This window comes from Protobothrops mucrosquamatus, unplaced genomic scaffold (genome assembly GCF_001527695.2).
Source record: "Protobothrops mucrosquamatus isolate PMUCROS unplaced genomic scaffold, P.Mucros_1.0 scaffold_297, whole genome shotgun sequence".
In the NCBI taxonomy this organism is placed as follows: Eukaryota; Metazoa; Chordata; class Lepidosauria; order Squamata; family Viperidae; genus Protobothrops; species Protobothrops mucrosquamatus.
This window is the reverse complement of record NW_015386373.1, coordinates 574,941-593,369: the sequence shown is the minus strand read 5'-3', so window position 1 is coordinate 593,369 and position 18,429 is coordinate 574,941. Positions and strand designations below refer to the sequence as shown.

The 18,429-nt window shown below is 38.6% G+C and overlaps 3 protein-coding genes across 3 annotated transcripts in view; 2 read left to right on the top strand and 1 right to left on the bottom strand.

Annotated features, from left to right (window-relative positions):
• The window catches only part of CHMP4C (charged multivesicular body protein 4C), a 16,631-nt gene extending 9,904 nt beyond the window's left edge, over positions 1–6,727 (bottom strand). The window contains exon 1 of the mRNA XM_015832070.1: positions 6,467–6,727. Within this exon, the coding sequence (XP_015687556.1) occupies positions 6,467–6,671 (205 nt within the window). The 5' untranslated portion in view covers positions 6,672–6,727. The remainder of the gene's footprint in view (positions 1–6,466) is intronic.
• A 1,375-nt stretch (positions 6,728–8,102) lies between these two features.
• On the top strand, positions 8,103–13,338 carry ZFAND1 (zinc finger AN1-type containing 1). Its single transcript, XM_015832069.1, has 8 exons — positions 8,103–8,202; positions 9,675–9,717; positions 9,952–9,991; positions 11,078–11,205; positions 11,291–11,382; positions 12,192–12,313; positions 12,613–12,768; positions 12,851–13,338. Exons 1-8 carry the CDS (start codon positions 8,148–8,150, stop codon positions 13,016–13,018), a joined length of 804 nt encoding a protein of 267 aa, XP_015687555.1. The 5' UTR covers positions 8,103–8,147; the 3' UTR covers positions 13,019–13,338.
• Positions 13,339–15,194: 1,856 nt separating this feature from the next.
• The window catches only part of IMPA1 (inositol monophosphatase 1), a 12,832-nt gene continuing 9,597 nt past the window's right edge, over positions 15,195–18,429 (top strand). Inside the window, exon 1 of the mRNA XM_015832068.1 lies at positions 15,195–15,287. The gene's annotated coding sequence lies outside the window, so the exon portion shown is untranslated. The remainder of the gene's footprint in view (positions 15,288–18,429) is intronic.

Sequence of the window (18,429 nt, the reverse complement as noted above, 5' to 3'; positions counted from 1 at the left end):
TCCTGACAGTGAGAACAATTAACCAGTGGAACAACCTGCCTCCAGAAGCGGTGAATGCTCCAACACTGGAAGTTTTTAAGAAGAGACTGGACAACCATTTGTCCGAAATGGTATAGGGTTTCCTGCCTGAGCAGGGGGTTGGACTAGATGACCTTCAAGGTCCCTTCCAACTTTACTATTATTATTATTATTATTAAATGTTGGGGAGAACATGAAGCTTTTGTCCTGGATCTGTCTGAGACTTAAGATCAGCGGTGGGATTAGTCGGTTCGCATCACTTCAGCAGAACCGATAGCTAATTTTGGAAGCGGCATCCACACAGAGAACCGATTGTTGACATATTTGAATCCACCACTGCTTAAGATGCTATATTTCATTTTCCACATTTTATCTCATGCTATACAATTCAAGTTTAAGAATGGTCACGTAACACAGAGATACATCAAGGCAATTCCAAATAATTGAATAAGCATTACAATCACCTTCACCAAATGCTGTAACAAAGTTACCCCCTGCATTTTTGTAGTTACGGTATATGTAGCAACATATTCAATGATCTCTGAAATTGTAACTGGGAGAGTATTTATACAAATGCTGTGGGACAAAATTTACAGAACCCAAAATACCTTGTTATTTGTGTGGCAACTATGAAATGGAATTATAGGTGGTTAGTTTTTATGCCTCCCAGAATAATGTCACATTGTGTGCTTTTTCTGGCCCCTTTTCATCAGATACCAATAACTCTCCTATCTACAACTTGCATACAATGCTAGATTTCCTTTATCTATTTCCCAAAAAGAAAAACATAAAAACTGAACAAAAACCTGGTAGATTTAGTATCTTTTACTTGAACCACAAAGTAGATTCTTTTCTTGATTTATGGTTGAAGCAAAACCAAAGTACTGTAGCAATACAGTACTTTTTAATATAACTGTACACATAAATACACTAACACAAGTAAATATTGCTTTTCTTGAGCATACATTTGCCCACTCAGTCTTTCCTTTATAATTACGTATAACATAATCTAAGAGTAATAATAATAATCGAATAATAACAATCGTGTCTTCAAATTGCAGCACTCTCTCAAACATTTAACATTTTTGTGGGGCTGTAATCAATGTCTGGGTTCAACATTACATTAAATATGTAATGAATCTGGGACCTGTTTAACTCATATATTGTGGTTTTAAAACTATGGTTCATGAATTAATACAAAGTGTGAACTTAGCTATAATAAAGCGCCATGAAGCAGCATATAAGTCCAAGTGCTATAGCTATTGCTATTGTAGCTTATTCAATAACATAATGAAACAAATGATGGTTAAGTGCAATCTATATGAATTCAACTAATTGACCACATTTCTAATTATACATGCATAGGATTGGAGTTTAGCAATCAAAGCCTAAGATGAAATCCATGAAGCACATAAACTCCAGTCTTGTGCTTTTATCCAGGAACTAAACAGGAGGAAACTTGCCTGATATTATAAATTTATTGATAAGTCTGCCATTAGCTTATGGCTAGGAAATCTAGACTTTTTTTGTGCATTTTGTGCATTTTTATTCACTCCAAAGCACCAATTGCTCAATTAGGCCTTTGCCAGCTGGTATGTCAAATGCACTTATACATCCATGCTGAGCAATATCGTTCCAGACATGTCATCTGCCAGATTCTTTACCAATACTTTCAAGATCTGGTGAAAAGCATTATAAATAACTTGTTCATTTTGAGGACTATGCATATAATGGTCAAGCAGGACACATCCAGTGAAGAGCAAATATAAGCAGAATCATTTATCATCTTCTTAACCAACTTTTACAACCAATTCTTTCAACTAATAATTCTCAAGCTTCCATTAGGATTCTTATCAAAACTACAAGAATCTGCTATATCAGAAGTATATCTGGATATATAACAGAATAACAGAGTTGGAAGGAACCTTGGAGATCTTCTAGTTAAACCCCCTGCTCAAGCAGGAGACCCTATCATTTCAGACAAATGGCTATCCAATCTCTTCTTTAAAACCTCCAGTAATAAAGCACCCACAATCTCTGGAGACAAGCCATTCCACTGGTTAATTGTTCTCACTGTCAGAAAATTCCTCCTTAGTTCAGGATTGGTTCTCTCCTTGATTAGTTACATCCATTGCTTCTTTTCCTGCTTTCAGGTGCTTTGATGTTATATTATCCATTATTTAGGACAGGATTTTCCAAAGTGGCCAATATCAATCCACAAAGGTGATGGGATTATCCATTATTGTTATTATGGTTTGTTGCACAGTCAACCAGATGTTTAGACTGGATTTGGTATTTTTGTCCACCTATTGAGTCCTTCCCAAAGATCTGGAATAGGAGATGTGGATGTTTGATATTGTTAAAAGTATTGTCGAACATGCAGACTGTTCTAAGTAAAGCTGCCTTTTGCAATTGACGGATGTTTTGTTGTTGTTGTTGTTCATACTATTAGTAAAGTAGTATTTATTAATTTTTTAAAAAAGAGTCAACAAGTTCAAAAAATGGTCTAGCTCTCCCCCCCCCAACTCTGTGAGATATTGGAAATAAGTTGTGTAAAGGGGGTTGGCACTCTGTCTGCATCATATATTTAGAACTGAACAGAATGGAACCAAATTTGGTGTGAAGAGAAAATCAGTAAAACACAGCTCTAGGGCTTTGGAAAAAGATAAAATAATCCTGAAAATTTTCCCCCCATAAATTCCTATGGGAGACACAAGTGGGCTGTGACTCAGAAAGATGGTCACTGCATCATTCTAAGCCCTCCCCATTCTTCCCTCCAGGTCATGTGACTGTCACTTCAAATATATATATAACGTGGGTCACGAAAGGTCATATATGTATGTGTCTTTACATATGTCTGTATTGTATTCCACTATTGACTTTTTGTGTCTATGTCTATGTAATAAAACAATGGGTCTGTCGACTGTTCCGGTTACGACCATTTCCACAGACTTTCTTTGTTACGAAACGTGTGAAAAAGGTGGAAAGAATTAAAAAAAACACACTGCTATAGCTTTATCATGGATTTCTCATCTTTTATGGCAGGAAACCTTTCGATTTTGGTGATCATGGTTGAAGTAGGTTTTAGAGCTAAAAAAAAAAGGATTCAAAAGGAATGGACGAAACTGGGAAGTCTTGAATCCAAGACTTTGCTCTCTTGCCCTGCCCAATCTCAGAAGATTCTCTTAAGAGTTTTTAAAGTCATGCCTTTCTGAACTAGGACAGAAACCACCATGAGATGTGCAAAGAATATCTTAGATTTCCTACTACACAATCAGAATTTGCCCTCCATCCTTGGAGGGCAAATAATTTATTTATTTTGTCAATGCAGATACCATCTATTTCACTGTCAAATCGACTCTGGGCAGTGTATAGTTAAAAACCAACCAACCCTGTATGTTAAAACTAAATTGACTACCATTTTGTAACATACGGTGCTTTCAGTTGGGATGAAATGTAATCTAAAATTAGAACTCTACACAGTGGTGGGATTCAGCCGGTTCGCACCACTTTGGCAGAACCGGTAGCTAATTTTTTGTTGCCCAGGCCCAGAATGGACTTCTGGAAGCGGCATCCACACAGAGAATATTTGTTCACATATTTGAATCCCACCACTGACTCTACAGCAGCTTTTTCTGTGCTTGCAGATCCATTCTAGTTAGCCAATAAAAATAGTTTCAGGAAGTGTGTTCTAAATTTATATAATTGTATTTTAGCTACCTTCAGTATAACAAAAACATTGATTCCACTTTAGTGAGAAGCTGAACAAATTATTTTTTTTATTAAAAACTGTACAATTAAAAAGTGATGGCTTATGACCATTTTTCACACTTACAACTGCTGCAGCATCTCCATACTGCCCTGGGGACCTTTAGACTTTAGTAACATGATGTAAAACACAATGGCTTTATTCAAAACATATCTACTTCATATTTTTCCCCTGGTTGCACTAACCATAATACAAATATACTCTGATGATTTTTTTATTTCCTGCCCCAATGACTCTGCTGTCAGCTCCCAAGTGAGACAGCCCAACATCATCCTTATTCATACCAGTGTTAAATCAGTGCTTTCCCCCCAATTTCAACACTGTCTTCAAGTTTTTTAAAATGTTAGGTTTTGCAACTCTTTACTTTAAAAGAACACCACATCACATCACATTACAAAAAAAGAGGTTGAAACTTTGGAAAAAGTGCAAAGAAGAGCAACTAAGATGATTAAAGGCCTGGAGACTAAAACATATGAAGAACAGTTGCAGGAATTGGGTATCCCAGTCTAGAGAAAAGAAGGACTAGTAGGGACATGATAGCAGTATTCCAGTATTTGAGAGGCTGCCACAAGGAGGAGGGGGTCAATTTATTTTCCAAAGCACCAGAAGGCAGGACAAGAAACAATGGATAGAAACTAATCAAGGAGAGAAGCAACCTGGAATTAGGGAGAAACTTCCTAACAGTGAGAACAATTAACCAGTGCAACAGCTTGCCATCAGAAGTTGTGGGTGCTTCATCACTAGAGGTTTTTAAAAAGAGATTAGACAGCCACTTGTCTGAAATGGTATAGGATCTCCAGTGTGAGCAGGGGGCTGGACTAGAAGATCTCCAAGGTTCCTTCCAGCTCTATTCTGATTGAAAGATTGATAAAAGGGGCAGGGGTCAAAAAATTTGATTCAGTATGGCAGGTATGTAAATAAAGCCTCACTCCTTTCTCTATATATTACATATGCAATTTTTTATGTTCATCCATGTACATCACAGGTATTCAGTCTTGTGATGGCAGTTGCCATCTTGATTTTTTGGATATACCTCACTCCCACATATGCCTTGTTTTGGAGTTATTTAACTCCAGTGATTTGAAACAGAAAAGGGAGGTGTCATGATGTATTTACTTATATATTTTATATAAATTTGCTTATTTAAATTATATAAGTAAATATATATTTATTTACTTCTCACACGTGACATTTTAAGAATGCATGTAAAATTTCACACCTGAATCCTAAAAACCACTTTGTTTATACCATGAATAAATGTTATTTAGAAAGAATGTTGGAATACCTGAAAGGCCAGGCTAGGGACAGTTTGTCAGTTGGAAATTTATCTATGTGGACACTAGGAGTCAAAAACAACTCAATGACATATAATCAATTCAAAAATAAGTCCTACTCAGTAAGTTGGATTTGTTAAGGCACAACTATTCTTACATAAGGGTTCTTAACAAAGGCAACATTAGCAATGCCCTAAACAAGATCAAAACAGATTAGTAGATAACCTTATAAGTTTTATTCAAAAAGCAAGGCATTATTCTGAATACCATTACACAGAGAGAAAAGTTCTATTACTGCAATTGCTAAAGTCATCTTATTTATCGAACCATCCACAATTAAAACTTCCTAGCAGGTATTATGTTCACATGCAAAGCAATCTGGAAAGAAATACGGGCAGAAGGATTCAAAATAGCTCAGGGGAAAGCTGGTGAAGTCTTGCGGAAGTTTCTATTCTGGGAAATAAATTTATGAGGGAAGAGTACAAGAAGGATTTCTGGCAATAAAGTCCTCAGGATAGCATTTAAAAGCAGGAAACCATCTGAAGGCAAAAATCTTTAAATGTAGGGCTGATGATTACCTTTAAAATTAAGCACAACAATGGAATATCTTAAAGGTAAGAAAGGGGCACACAAGATCATTAAGCTCAGTGTTTAAATTTATTTCACTTGAGGCTTATTTCTCGTATAGGATGTGAAAACGAGAAACATTTTACATAGGAAAGAAAGCATTTTCACCCTGGGTAGAGCCACACATTATGATTGTCAAAGGGAGGCTGAGCTTTAAATATAGCAAGGGCCAAATCCCAACTCACTGACACACAAACAACCATCTCCAGCACTCCAATTATAACTTTGTTCAGTCAAAGTTTACAATTAAGCACAAGCAATGCAATGCAAGTACCAGAATTTAAAAAAGACAGTGACCAACCTCCAACTTCTACCCTGTATAAAAAGAAACCACTATAACCGCATAGAAAAGTTAAAAGTCTCTCCCGTAGTTAAGGAAACAGAGCTCGATGTAAGATTTTGCAATACAAAAGTCACTTTCTGCCCTTCCTCATAACCAACACAATAACGATACTTTTTTTTAAAGTCGTGGACAACTGCCTAAAACGGGGGTAGTCAACCTTGGCTCTTTTATGACTCGTGGACTTCAACTCCCAGAATTCCTGAGCCAGCTTAGCTGGCTCAGGAATTCTGGGAGTTGAAGTCCACGAGTCATAAAAGAGCCAAGGTTGACTACCCCTGGCCTAAAACCATGAGTTCACACGGTTAATTGTGTGACCAGGCTTTGTACTCTGCTCACGCTGGGGAGGGGGGCTCGTTTCCGAAAGCCCCCACATCTCAGCGATGTACACTTATCACCTCGACTTCAGATTCAGGCCCGCTTCTCGAGAAAACCCACCTCGCTTGTCTCGGGTGCCGTGTTTCTTAGCCAGGGCCAGTTCCTTGGCGACCCTGGCTTCCAGGTATTCCTGCTTCTTGGTCAGCATTTCTTCCGTCTCCCGCAACCGCGCTAAAGCTTCCTGCGGCGTGGGCCCGCCTTTCCCTTTCCCCTTGGAGTAGCCAGAGCCCCCGCCGCCCTTGAAAAACTTCTGGATCTTGCTCATCTTCGGTCCGCCGAATCGCCAGCGTCTAAAGGGAAGTCGGCCTGAACACACACACACACACCCGACTCCTTCGGGATTTTTCTTTTTCTGTTTTTTTTCCCGAGAACTAACGAGCGGCGGCCAACTCTATCCGCATTCCCTAATCCCGTCCGGTCGCGCAAGCGGAGAAACGCCTAAAAGGAAGGAAGCTGGCGCGGCTCCCAAGACCGACGGGCAGAGTCACGTGACCCGCGCGCACCTGCCACAGGTGCTGCGAGCGGGGATTGTGTCTCTCTCAAATGGCATCCGCAACCGCGGAAACCCTACATTGCTCGCTTGGGAAGGAAGCCGCGCGCCCAGTAAACAGGAGAAATGGTGGATTTGTGACGTGGAAAATCTGGACTTGCTTTCCCCCCCCCCCCCCCGCTGGAACATGCCGTCCCGAGCTGTAACAAAACTCCCGTTCCTGAAGTTTGGCTAAATAGTCGTGTATTTCCGGCATAGGTGCAGAAGCACGTTATTCCAGAGCTAAGCAATATTTAGAGCGTTTGCTGTTAATTCACAGAAATTGCATTCCCGTTTCAAACTCCATTTATTATTGTTGCATTTTTACTTTGAAACATTGAACTTGGGGTAAAAGTCGAACGCACGTTGTAACTAAAAATAAAACTTGATTGCCATTGGGATAAAAGAGGCTAAACTGCAGGGGTAGTCAACCTTGGCTCTTTTATGACTCGTGGACTTCAACTCCCAGAATTCCTGAGCCAGCTAAGCTGGCTCAGGAATTCTGGGAATTGAAGTCCACGAGTCATAAAAGAGCCAAGGTTGACTACCCCTGGGCTAAAGCATTCAGCGTCAGACTTCAGTGAAATACTAACTGAAAAGTTAAAGATTTATGATGGGTCTAACTTTCGTCACTGAATGCAGTATTGTGTTCAGCTCAAGGTTGACTAGTACATAATATAGTGGAATTCTTCTCACTTTTTACAAACTACATTTTGTCAAGGCAGCCAGGATTTGCTGCTGACTCATATTAAATTGTGATCAACTTCAGTTATCTGCTTATTAACAGAAAAAACAAAAACCTATGCACTTTTCCTAAATGATTTTAAATGTCCATTAATTATTTTTTTTTTAGCTCACATAATAGAAACAATCCGTAGGGCAATGGATTTTTGTTGAATCACAAGTTCATTTCATGGTTTGTCAGAAGTGAACGAGAGACTTCTAAGAAATCCTAAACTGAAGTCTAAAATGGGAAACCGAAAAATCTCCAGAAGGAAACATAAAATCAATTCGCAGTTGTTGCTTGATAACTACATGGATTATTCATGAGTCACCGCACAAGCTCCACCCCTCTGTTGACGTCAGAGGCGAGCCCGCCTCCCATTAGGTTTCAAGCAACAGGGAAGGGAAAAAGAAAGGGGGGGGAGGGGGAATAAAGACCTCAGTGTTCCCGGAAGAAAGTGACGGCCTGCACATGCGCTGTTGGGAAACATGGCGGAATTGGAAATCGGGCAGCATTGCGGGGTTGAAGAGTGTAAACAGCTCGGTAAGAGCGTTCTGTTGGGAAGTTCAGGTTAGGAGACTCTAGTCTAGAGGAAAAGAGTGATCGGCCGGGGTCTGACCCAAATAAGTATTTGGAGGGCTCGCAACTTTTACCGCGAAACATTTGTGCCTCTTGAGTTGGCTGGCTGTCACCGTGGGAATTTCAGCATTAAACGATTCCCGCACTTGGCTCGGTGCTTCTACCTTTCCCACGAGCGCTATTCGAGCGCAAACCAGGGTGCAGGCAAGAGTGGACGATCGAAAAGACGAGGGTGAATGCTGAGGCTCTTTCTATGAATCTGCCTGCCTGCCTACTGGTTAAATGCAGCTGAAGGGCGTTTGTGGTTATGAATGTAGTGAAAAGCAGATTTCCTTTTTTAAAAAAAAAACTTACAGGAGTGACCACACGTTGTATGATTTGATGTCATTTATGCTTAATGTTTTAAAAAGTTCTTAAGAACGAAGAATTGATGTGTGGGTAAAATGTAGCATTAAGGAAGAAAGTGAACTCTGCCTATCTTTAGTACACTGAAAGGAGATCTTTTAAGCAGAGATGTACTCACAGGTCTACCATTAAAATCCCACTTTGCTTCCATCTTTAGCTTAATTTAGGTGATACGAAAAATCTATTTTTTCTAACTATTGCTAGCTATTACTCTGATCTACTGAAAATCATCCCAAGGTCATTCAAAAACAAAGCACTTGTGGGCCAGAGGTTTTAGGAAAACTGGACAAGGAAAGAAGAGTTTTATTCCCACTTATATATTTGACGTTGTAATCCTGCCTTTCTACAAAATGTTCCACACATAGTTTATGTTTATCATAATGTATTGTTCTTTAGTATTATTTTAAACTGTTACTTTGTTTCAATATGCACTTTTATATTATTGAAAATTCTCTTGGTGTCTTATTAGATGCATAACCCTCATGTCCTTCAAGAAAACGATACAACACTCCCCACAACAACTATAACCCTGTGAGAATTTAACACACGGACTATACAGCTACTGAATTATTATATTCCTGTAACTGAAAAAGATAAAATTATGAAACAAAAAGTCAGAGAATTTTTTTTTACCATGACTCTTATTAAACAATTCAAGACAGAAACATTAATTACCTTTTTCTTATTTGAAAGGTCTAAAAAAAGGCACAATCCAATGCAGTTAAATTAGTAAATTGTATTTCTATAAGGATAGCATACATGTCACTGTATTCTATGACATTTCTTTGTTTTATTACTGGAATGTTTTCAACCTGATTTACAAATATATGTATACTGCTCAGAATTTATGACTGAAATCTCTTTAAATCCAACAAATTAAAACATACCTAATTCTGCAGGTTTATTCTATTTAGCTATAAATTGGCCAGTAATGTGTTCAAATGGAGTAGATCTTCCAACTTATATCTTATCAGTATAATAATTATACCTATCAAAGTATGAATATAATTAAGATATTTCTTTTATATTAGATTTCCTCCCTTTTGTCTGTGATGGCTGCTCAGGAGTTTTCTGGTAATTATATTATTAATTAAGGTATAGTCTAGCAATATAGACTATTTTTAGAGATTTGGGACAGGGTTGTAAAGAAGGCTAGAGAAAATAATATGGAAATGAGGAAGGAAAGAATAAATATTACATGGTATTTCATTTTAAGCTGAGTTTAAGAAAGACTAAGAAACTCTCATAAAATCCTATATTACACATATTGATGGCATATTTTTTTGTTTCTGTAAAATTATTTTTAAGTATTCAACACAGAAGTCGATCTGCTCATAGTTGTTCTGAGGTAAGTTAATAATTCATAATTTGTTGCAAGTTACATTTATGAATATTTTACCTAATAAGAGAAATTCATATTCTTTACATTTGTTTGGAATATTTTTACAAGCAAAACTTTCTTATCCAGGTTGTCTTATTCCCAAATTATGCCTGCAAAAAAAGCTCTTTTAGGTTACATAGTTTAGAAGGGCTGACCAAGTGAGCACATTATTGTGAATTAGGCTGTTTGTGAACACAGCTTGAAATCTTTTCTTTCATTGCAATTGAAAACAGTTTTCAGCTAAGCCTCAAAATATTTTTCTGCTGCTCTGTGGCTAATCCTATCTTTGGGGAACAACGAATAGGTTGGGGGTAGACTATTAGCTGGCTACCTTTATTCTTATTATACTTTCCTGTTGACCAATTGAGGGAGTTCTGGCTAGCAATTTGGGTAGACAGAGCATCATAGGAGACCAATTGCCTGACTGAGGGAACTGCTCCAAAAAGTAAGGTGGTAAAACCAAAGACTTCAAGTAAATAGCAATAGCAGGCTTATATATCAATCCATAGTGCTTTATAGCACTCTCTGAATGGTTTACAGAGTCAGCATATTGCCCCCAATAATCTAGGTCCTCCTTTTACTGACCTTGGAAGGATGGAAAGCTGTTAATCTTGAACCCCATCTGGATCGAACTTCAGACTGTGGCAGAGTGCGTTTGCAGTACTGCATTCAAATGACTGTGCCACCAGGGTTTGCAAAATACGTTTTGCAAGAGATCTATTTTTGCTATGCAGTCTAGTTATGGCTTGTGTCTATGCTGCAAAGAACTATCAAGTTGTACTCCAGGTTTATAGGACAAGTATGCAAATTATTTTGTTGGCTCTTATATATCCAGGAGTTCACAGGAAGAGAAGGAGCATTTAAGCAAAGGATTAACTGTATAGTTTGGCATTATACCTACTTTGAACTAGCTACTTCCTCTCAGGTTTTTGCCACCAAGTAGTTTAAATAGTGTACATTTAGCTTAAACTATGAACTTTAATCATCTCAATGTATAATTTGATCTTTGAAATAAATAAGAATTTACATTGTATTTTTTTTAAATTCACTTAGGCAAATCTAAAAAACAAAAATATGAAACTGGATTATCACAAATCATTTTCATGCATGTATAAAGGTTGTGATGGAAGAGAACTTGTACCCGTCTTATGTGCTTACTGTGAAAAACAGTTTTGCTTAAGGTGAGCAAAGACAATGATTTAAACAAATCTTATCCTATTGATCTGTAAAGTACCTACTGAATATTTGGCAGTCTATTATTTCCAGGCACCGTCATCAGTCAGATCATGAGTGTGAGAAACTGGAAATCCCTCAAGCTCGTATGACTGTCACTCGGCAACTGATTAAAGATATTGTAGGTAAGTGTAGAAGGATTTTTTAAAATATTGTTTCCTCTAATAGAGTGTTCAGAACTCCATGTTAAAACAGAGCACCTATCCAGTGATCCATGCCCTTTAGTTGAATAAATCCTGCTTCAAAAAATTGCAGAGATTAAGCTGCACTTTGTAACCTCAGTTAATTATAATGGGAATTTGAAGTCTTTCTTCTGAACCGAATGGCATAGTGTAGCAAACAGTACTCCACAATTCATGCTACAGTTTTTACTTTTTCCCCAAGTATGCCTAGAATTATAATCCCCATATGGTATTTACAATATAAATAAGGATGACATTAGAGGCTGGAATTTGTTTTGCAGCATGACAATTTTCCACTTACATAAAAAACTAACAAATGAAAAGGAACACATGGGTTGTTGAGCCTGGCATGCAGCAAGACAGATAATCTCTGGGCATCTGGGTGTCCATGGACATCATGCTCCCTGTCTTTGCTACATATTGAAATCTGCAAGAATAGGTCTTAGTATAACTTTCTTCAGTAACAATACTGCTGTTCCACAGTATTTTATATTAAAATGATTACACGATACCATAGAAATTTATTTTATCATACTAAGGAATTCCTGAGTATCTCTTCTTTTAGATTTCAGTGCTGTCACTTCTCAGTCACATATTTTGAATAATGGCAACTGTCAGGATTTGATGATCAGGGAAGAGACTACATCTTAAATACACAAGCAGGGGGAAGCAGCATGTTCTTCCAAGATACTGCACTTAACATTTAGAAAAGGGAGGGGCAGGAAATTCAACTCAGTGAATTATATTTTTAGATTCTAAAAAAGAAGCCACTGTGATTAAAAAATGCAGAGGAGCCAAGAATCCTGAAACAGCTGCAAAAGTGGCCCTGATGAAACTGAAAATGCACGCATGCGGGGAGAAATCTGTTCCACAGGTAAATCATGCTAATGGAATAGACAATACATTTCTGAAATCTGCAGTCTTTATTTCTCTAACACTTTTTTTTCTAATCCTACAATTAAACTTGTTTCAAGGGTGGTTGCTTATATGTAAGATGTGGATTTACTGAAGCAAAGGGGGAAGGTGGAATTTGTCTTAAAACTGTAGTTCTGGGGTGAGAAATTTCAGCACTGGTGGACAAATGCCAAAGTTCCTTTTAGAGCAATAAAGTAAATGGAATATCTGACTAGGAAGTATTATTTTAACACTGCAACTTGGCTTTTTCTCTTATAGACAGATAGAATCTATTTCCAAGTATTTTTACCCAAAGGAAGTAAAAACAAAAGTATACCCATGTACTTTTGCAGCAAATGGAGCATTGGCAAAGTGATAGATTCTGCAGCCCGTTTAGCAAGCCTTAAAAATGACAACAACATAACCACAGCCAAGGTAAATCAATTGAAGCAATATTGTGGGAATTCCATATATTTGGATTTAAGAGTGATTAACTTCTTCCCCTCCCAATTTTCAGAAATTAAGACTTTGCCACACAGCATCTGGAGAAGCCCTGCCTTTGGATCACATAGTAGGATTTTGGATAAACTCTAAAGAATTGCCGCTGTATAATGGTGGAAATGTAATTCTGGAATATCTTGATAATGATGTTGAATTTTTAGCAGATGCAGATTCTTATCTATAGTAATTACGGAAAATATTGCTTTTGTAATTATTGTATCAGACTGAACACAAGAGAAAAAATTCTATTTTGCTAGCTCTGTGGTACAAGAGTGATTTTCCCTGAGAAACAGGAATTCAGTTTAAAAAGGAATCTGTATTTAGTCTGTTATTTTCCTAAGTGGGCAAATACATTTGTCATACATGTCGTCCCATGTATTGAAAATTGACTTCAGATTGACAGCTACTCAACTGAAAAGTATCTGTGGTGCTTAATCTGTGCATCTATGCTGCTGCATATAATAACCTAAATGTAGATTATTATAAACTTAGTATCCAAATACAGCAGGTGATTGTGTTATTTGCTTGCTGTTTTCTGAACCACTTAAAATAAATGAAGTTGAAATAAAACCCCAAAAGAGGATGGGGTTTATTAAATGGAGTGGAAGATTATGCTACTTTATGTCACAAAAATTTGCCTATTTGCTGTAGCTTGCTGCAAATGGTTCTGAAAAAGAGATTTGGGAAGCTGCTCGAAGTTGTAAATGGGCTACTATAGAAATGTTTTAAATAAATATTTTTTTATCAAATAACAATAGTTATGGACTAAAAAATTCCCAGCAAGAATGGAAATGCATGATAGTTTTGGTTAAAAAGAGTACGTCGATAAGTATTGCTCATCCTAGTCCTGTGATCCAGTTAATGGAGAGTGACTCATATATACAATTTCCATAGTGGTAGCGCTTTTATTACAAAAACAATTTATAGAAGCCACATTCTTCAGTAACTGTTTCAGCCAAAAGAAAAAGTTTTATTTGCAAAAATTCTTCAAATATATCTACTGAAGATTCTGATAACACATTATAGAAAGTCAGTCATAGATGCTCTTTTGGAATTTTTACATTTATTTTGAAAACCGCTCTACGATAGACTTGCATATTAATTTTGATTTTAGCTGGATTTGGGATCAATTAAATGGTTCAAATGTCAATAGAACATTATGATTGTATCTTACAATTGTATCAACTATTAACAATTTAACCTATTTGAGTTTTGTCAAAAATATTTGAAGTAATGTAATTAATATTTTTAGGTAAGTGTACTACTGGAGAAAAGTGACACTGTTACAGTCAATTTGCAATTCTATCAGCTATGGAAGCAGAAATATTTCTGTTATAAGCTGTGTGTTGTCATACAAAAACCTGGAATAACCAGTCATACAAAAACCTGGAATAACCAAGCCATTTTTCTTATAAATTATAATGTATATCTTATAAATTATATACCATGTATATTCCAGTATATTTTCTCTGTTTATGAAAAATGGATTTGGAATTTGGTTTGGTGATAGATCATATTGTAGATTAACCATACAGTACATTTGGCTAATCTAGTACACAATATAAATATTTCAATGTTTCTCAAAGTGGGAAAACAAGTGAATCACAGTATCCAGCGTTGGACATATACCTGCATGTTCAAAATATCTTTAAACGTTAAAATACTAATTGCTCATGGGCAGTTTGAAAAGACACCGTGTTGAAATACATTGACAAGAAAGGTTAGCTACTTTGGGTTATATATTTATTAAATTAATATAAGGCTGGGGAAGGAAATCATGGCAAATGTGTCTAGCAGCTCCTTTTTTAGGGCGAGACAATGCCCAATACTATTTTTTCGTAACATTCTATTGCAATATTTTTTACAATCAAAGAATACCGTTCTCTCCTTCTGACCGCCATTTATCTCCATTGCCTTAATACACCCAGCGATCCACTCCAATTTCAGAACAGAATTAAGCAATTAAAGGCGCAAATTGATAAAAAGAAAACAGACCTATGTATCAAAACTGCTTTTATTTTTCGCTTCGTATTCGCAAGCAAAATACAAATTATCTACTTGCCTATTTGGTTTGCCCGATTCAGGCTGGTATGCACGTGCGAATTCGAAACGTAAACATGCCCGTATTGTGTTCAACTACGCTGAGCCCTCGGCCAAATACGCGTAGGAAGAAAGGTTCATTCTCCCGGGTAAGCCGCGTAGAATTTCGCCGCGCCCCCACGAACATCCGAACTCTCGGCAACCAATAGAAGCACGATTCTTCGCACGAGCAGGCCTCGCTCTTTCAGACTAGCACCGTCCGGAACGATCAGATAATTTGCAATGGCAGCGCAGGAGCAGAGAAGACGGGTTAAGTCTTAGCAGCGCTTGCGCAGTGGGTTCTGCTGAGGCGGTGCTTTGTCAACCGGCTTTGCCAGTACCGGTAGCTGCTGCAAAAAATTGGCCTCCTAACGGTAAGTCCCGGGCTAGCGAGATTGCCTGCTCTAAGCGGTGATCTGATTTAATTCTAGGATTTCTTTGTTCTTTCTCCCAACCATTTCTATTGCTTTAAGACAGCAGCTCGTAGGGTTCAAGAGTCGAGTGCATTCCAACACGTTAACTCCCATATCACGGTTTCATGTATGTTAAGGTCGAGCCTTGAGTCATAGAAAATCCGACGCTGGATTTAATGGAAGCAGGAAAACTTCATATTTTTCCGGACATATCCACTAAATATGCAAGGCCAGAATTTTTTTTAAAAAAGCATAACTGCAGCCCTATTTTGTGAAGCAGTATGCCGTTATGTATTCTTGTTTAAACAGCAGCCAAACAAAGCAGGAAGTGACAATCCTATGCAGGTTGCGTACCCCCTTTTTTAATTCTCAAAAACTACAAACGTCCTTGTTAAATGCTGGAAACTGCGATTTAGCATAGATGCCCCACCATCCTTGTCTAAATGTCCCCTGAAGGCCTGGCTGCGTTTATTTGGAAATAGGCACTGAGAAAGGACTGTTTGATGTGCCACTTCTACTTTGAAGAAAATGTACAGATAGGCTAGATCAGGCAGGCAGACCGTAAATGATATTCAGGGGCACAAAGCACCATCCTCAGCCAGGAATAATCTCTCCAAGACCATTTCCTCTGCTTCAAGGGAAGATCAAGAAGTATTGAAAGAAGAGAATCATTACATCAGTTCCACCCTCTTGCTGACCTTAATGTTTGGCAGTGAAATGTGGAAGATTGCTCAGGGGAAGGTGAAGATCTAAATGGTCAGACATGGTTAGTATTTGGATGAGAGACCACCAGGAGATTTCAGGGCTTTATGCTAAAATGGGAAATGCAAAAAATGTCATTCTGAAAAAAGGAAATAGCAAGCTGTTTTATATTGTTGCCTATGCCCATTGACTGCCTTGCCAGCCCCATCTTGCTGCACCATGCCATCCCCTCATTTCCTGGTGGCTTTCCTCTGCATGGAAGAGCAGGATGGACGAGGCAAAGCTGGCATATCTCAGAGCCACTAGGATGTGGGAAAGTTAGAAGAGGGTAAAGTCAGAAAGGGGTCATGAAATCATCTCTCTGTGAACATGGCTGGAGGAAGAATATGCCTCCTGACATAGTGGGAACCATCTCTGCTTGAAGATAAGAAAAAGAGTGCTCCAGTGAAGCTAAGATAAAAAAAGCTCCATTTTGTCAGAGATGCTCTTTTGCCATTTGGTGTTTTCTAGTTATAAGAAGAAGTAGGCATGATTTCCATAGAGCAGCCATGTCAAACACAAGGCCCGGGGGCCGGATGCGGCCCGCGAAGTGGTTTGATGTGGCCCGCGAAGCCATCCTGGAAACAGTGAGGGAACGGCCCCTGCTGCCTTGGCCCTGGCCCAGGCTGGCCGGGAGCCAATATACAATTTTGTGGTGGCCATCTATGCTGAAATGCATTCAATCTTAGCTCCACAAAGCCGTCTGGAAACAGCGAGGAACCAGCCCCTGCTGCGTCGGCCCCACCCCCTGGGTGCATGCTGGGGAGGTGTCACCCTTTGTGAGGAATGAAGAAATGCACCATCGCCTGGAAGTGGCCAGCAAATGGCCCTCGCCTACTTCACATATCTGGCTTGATGGGCTCTGCCCTGGTCCCACCCCTTTCTGCCAGAGACCCTCAGATCTATCCCACTCCTGCCCAGGCTCCCACAGGCACCCTTGACACTGGGTGTGGCCCACCCAGTAGGCCACACTCACTCCATCCATGCCCACCCAGTAGGCTGCACCCACCCTGGCCAACCCACCCGGCCCTCCGAGGGCAACTGCAATGCTGATGGGGCCCTCAATGAAATTGAGTTTGACACCCCTGCCACAGAGCAATAGAAGCCTGAAGCAGAAAGACTCTGTTTCACATATTCTGATGCACATAGGGAGTCTACTGAGTGCTAGGAAGGGGTTAGACCAGTGCTTCCCTTTGGCTGCTATCAAGGTTCACTTGCTGGCAAAGGATAAGGAAGAGCCTGCAAAGATAAAGTAATAAGGTGCCTTCAGATAAGCAGATTGGATCTAATAGCAGCAGACTTGTGTTCTGGATTTAACAGAGGCAGAATTGTGTTCTCAGTAGGTGCTGTTTCAAAGGATGCTGAAAATATGATTTATACATTCCCCATTTCAGAAAATGTTCATGCTATTTCCATCCTATACTGAATTCACATTGCTTGGCCAGAAAGAAAAACAAAGAAAACAGCTGGATATAACTGAGTTGTTGTATTGGCTAACACAAGTTAATCAAAATCTAATAATATTCGCTAGCAGAGAAAGGGAATTTGAGTGGGATTTGTTTGATTTTTGGAAAGTAACAGAATTCAACAATGGGCTCAACTCCTTCATCCCTTCACTATGTTTCCTAGTTGGCCCTCCATGTGTATAGATAAATTTGCTTTTCTTCAGTCCAAAGCATAGCTCTGTATAGCTTTACAATAATTAAGCTATACAATAAATTGCATTTTCTCTTTGTTGTTAATCTGCTTACTGATTTTAGTCATTGAGTTCTCCCTAGATTTGAGGATGGGTTTTTTTCCCATTTTTTGGCATAAATCATCCACCATTATTTATTACATTTATATGCTGCCAATCTCACTATCAAGCGACTCTGGGCAGATTTCTGTCCCAAAATTAGATTCAAATCCTGTTTGTAAAAAATGCAATTAATTGCATCCCCCTAAACTAGCTGTTCTGGGTAAGTATCCCCTGTGTTGAATCATAATCAAAAAATGGAAGACTGGACAAAGATATTTTTATGCATGATGTTAAAGAGTATTTATATAATTCTTCCAGACTTGTACCTTTAAGCATAAATAGAAAATCAGTTCATATTCAGCAGGATTTACTTTCAAGCAAATACATGTATATGTTTGATCCCAAAATTCTGCAACAAAATAATGCTTAAAAGCAGGGCTTTTTTTCAGCCGGAACGCGGCGGAACCGCGTTCCGGCACCTTTTTCCGGGCCGGCCGCACCGGAAATAGCCCCTCCCACACCGGAAATAGCCCCTCCCAAATTTTACTTGCATTCCTGTTCTCTAAAGGGGCGGTCCTAGGGTTTGATGAGGGCGTGGCCAGGTTTGAGTTCCGCCACCTTTTC

Coding starts and splice junctions, on each gene's coding strand:
- ZFAND1 (XM_015832069.1), top strand. CDS start 8,148: ATGGCGGAATTGGAAATCGGGCAGCATTGCGGGGTTGAAGAGTGTAAA. Junction 11,383..12,191: donor ACTGATTAAAGATATTGTAG/GTAAGTGTAGAA, acceptor TTATATTTTTAG/ATTCTAAAAAAGAAGCCACT. Junction 12,769..12,850: donor ACAACATAACCACAGCCAAG/GTAAATCAATTG, acceptor CCCAATTTTCAG/AAATTAAGACTTTGCCACAC.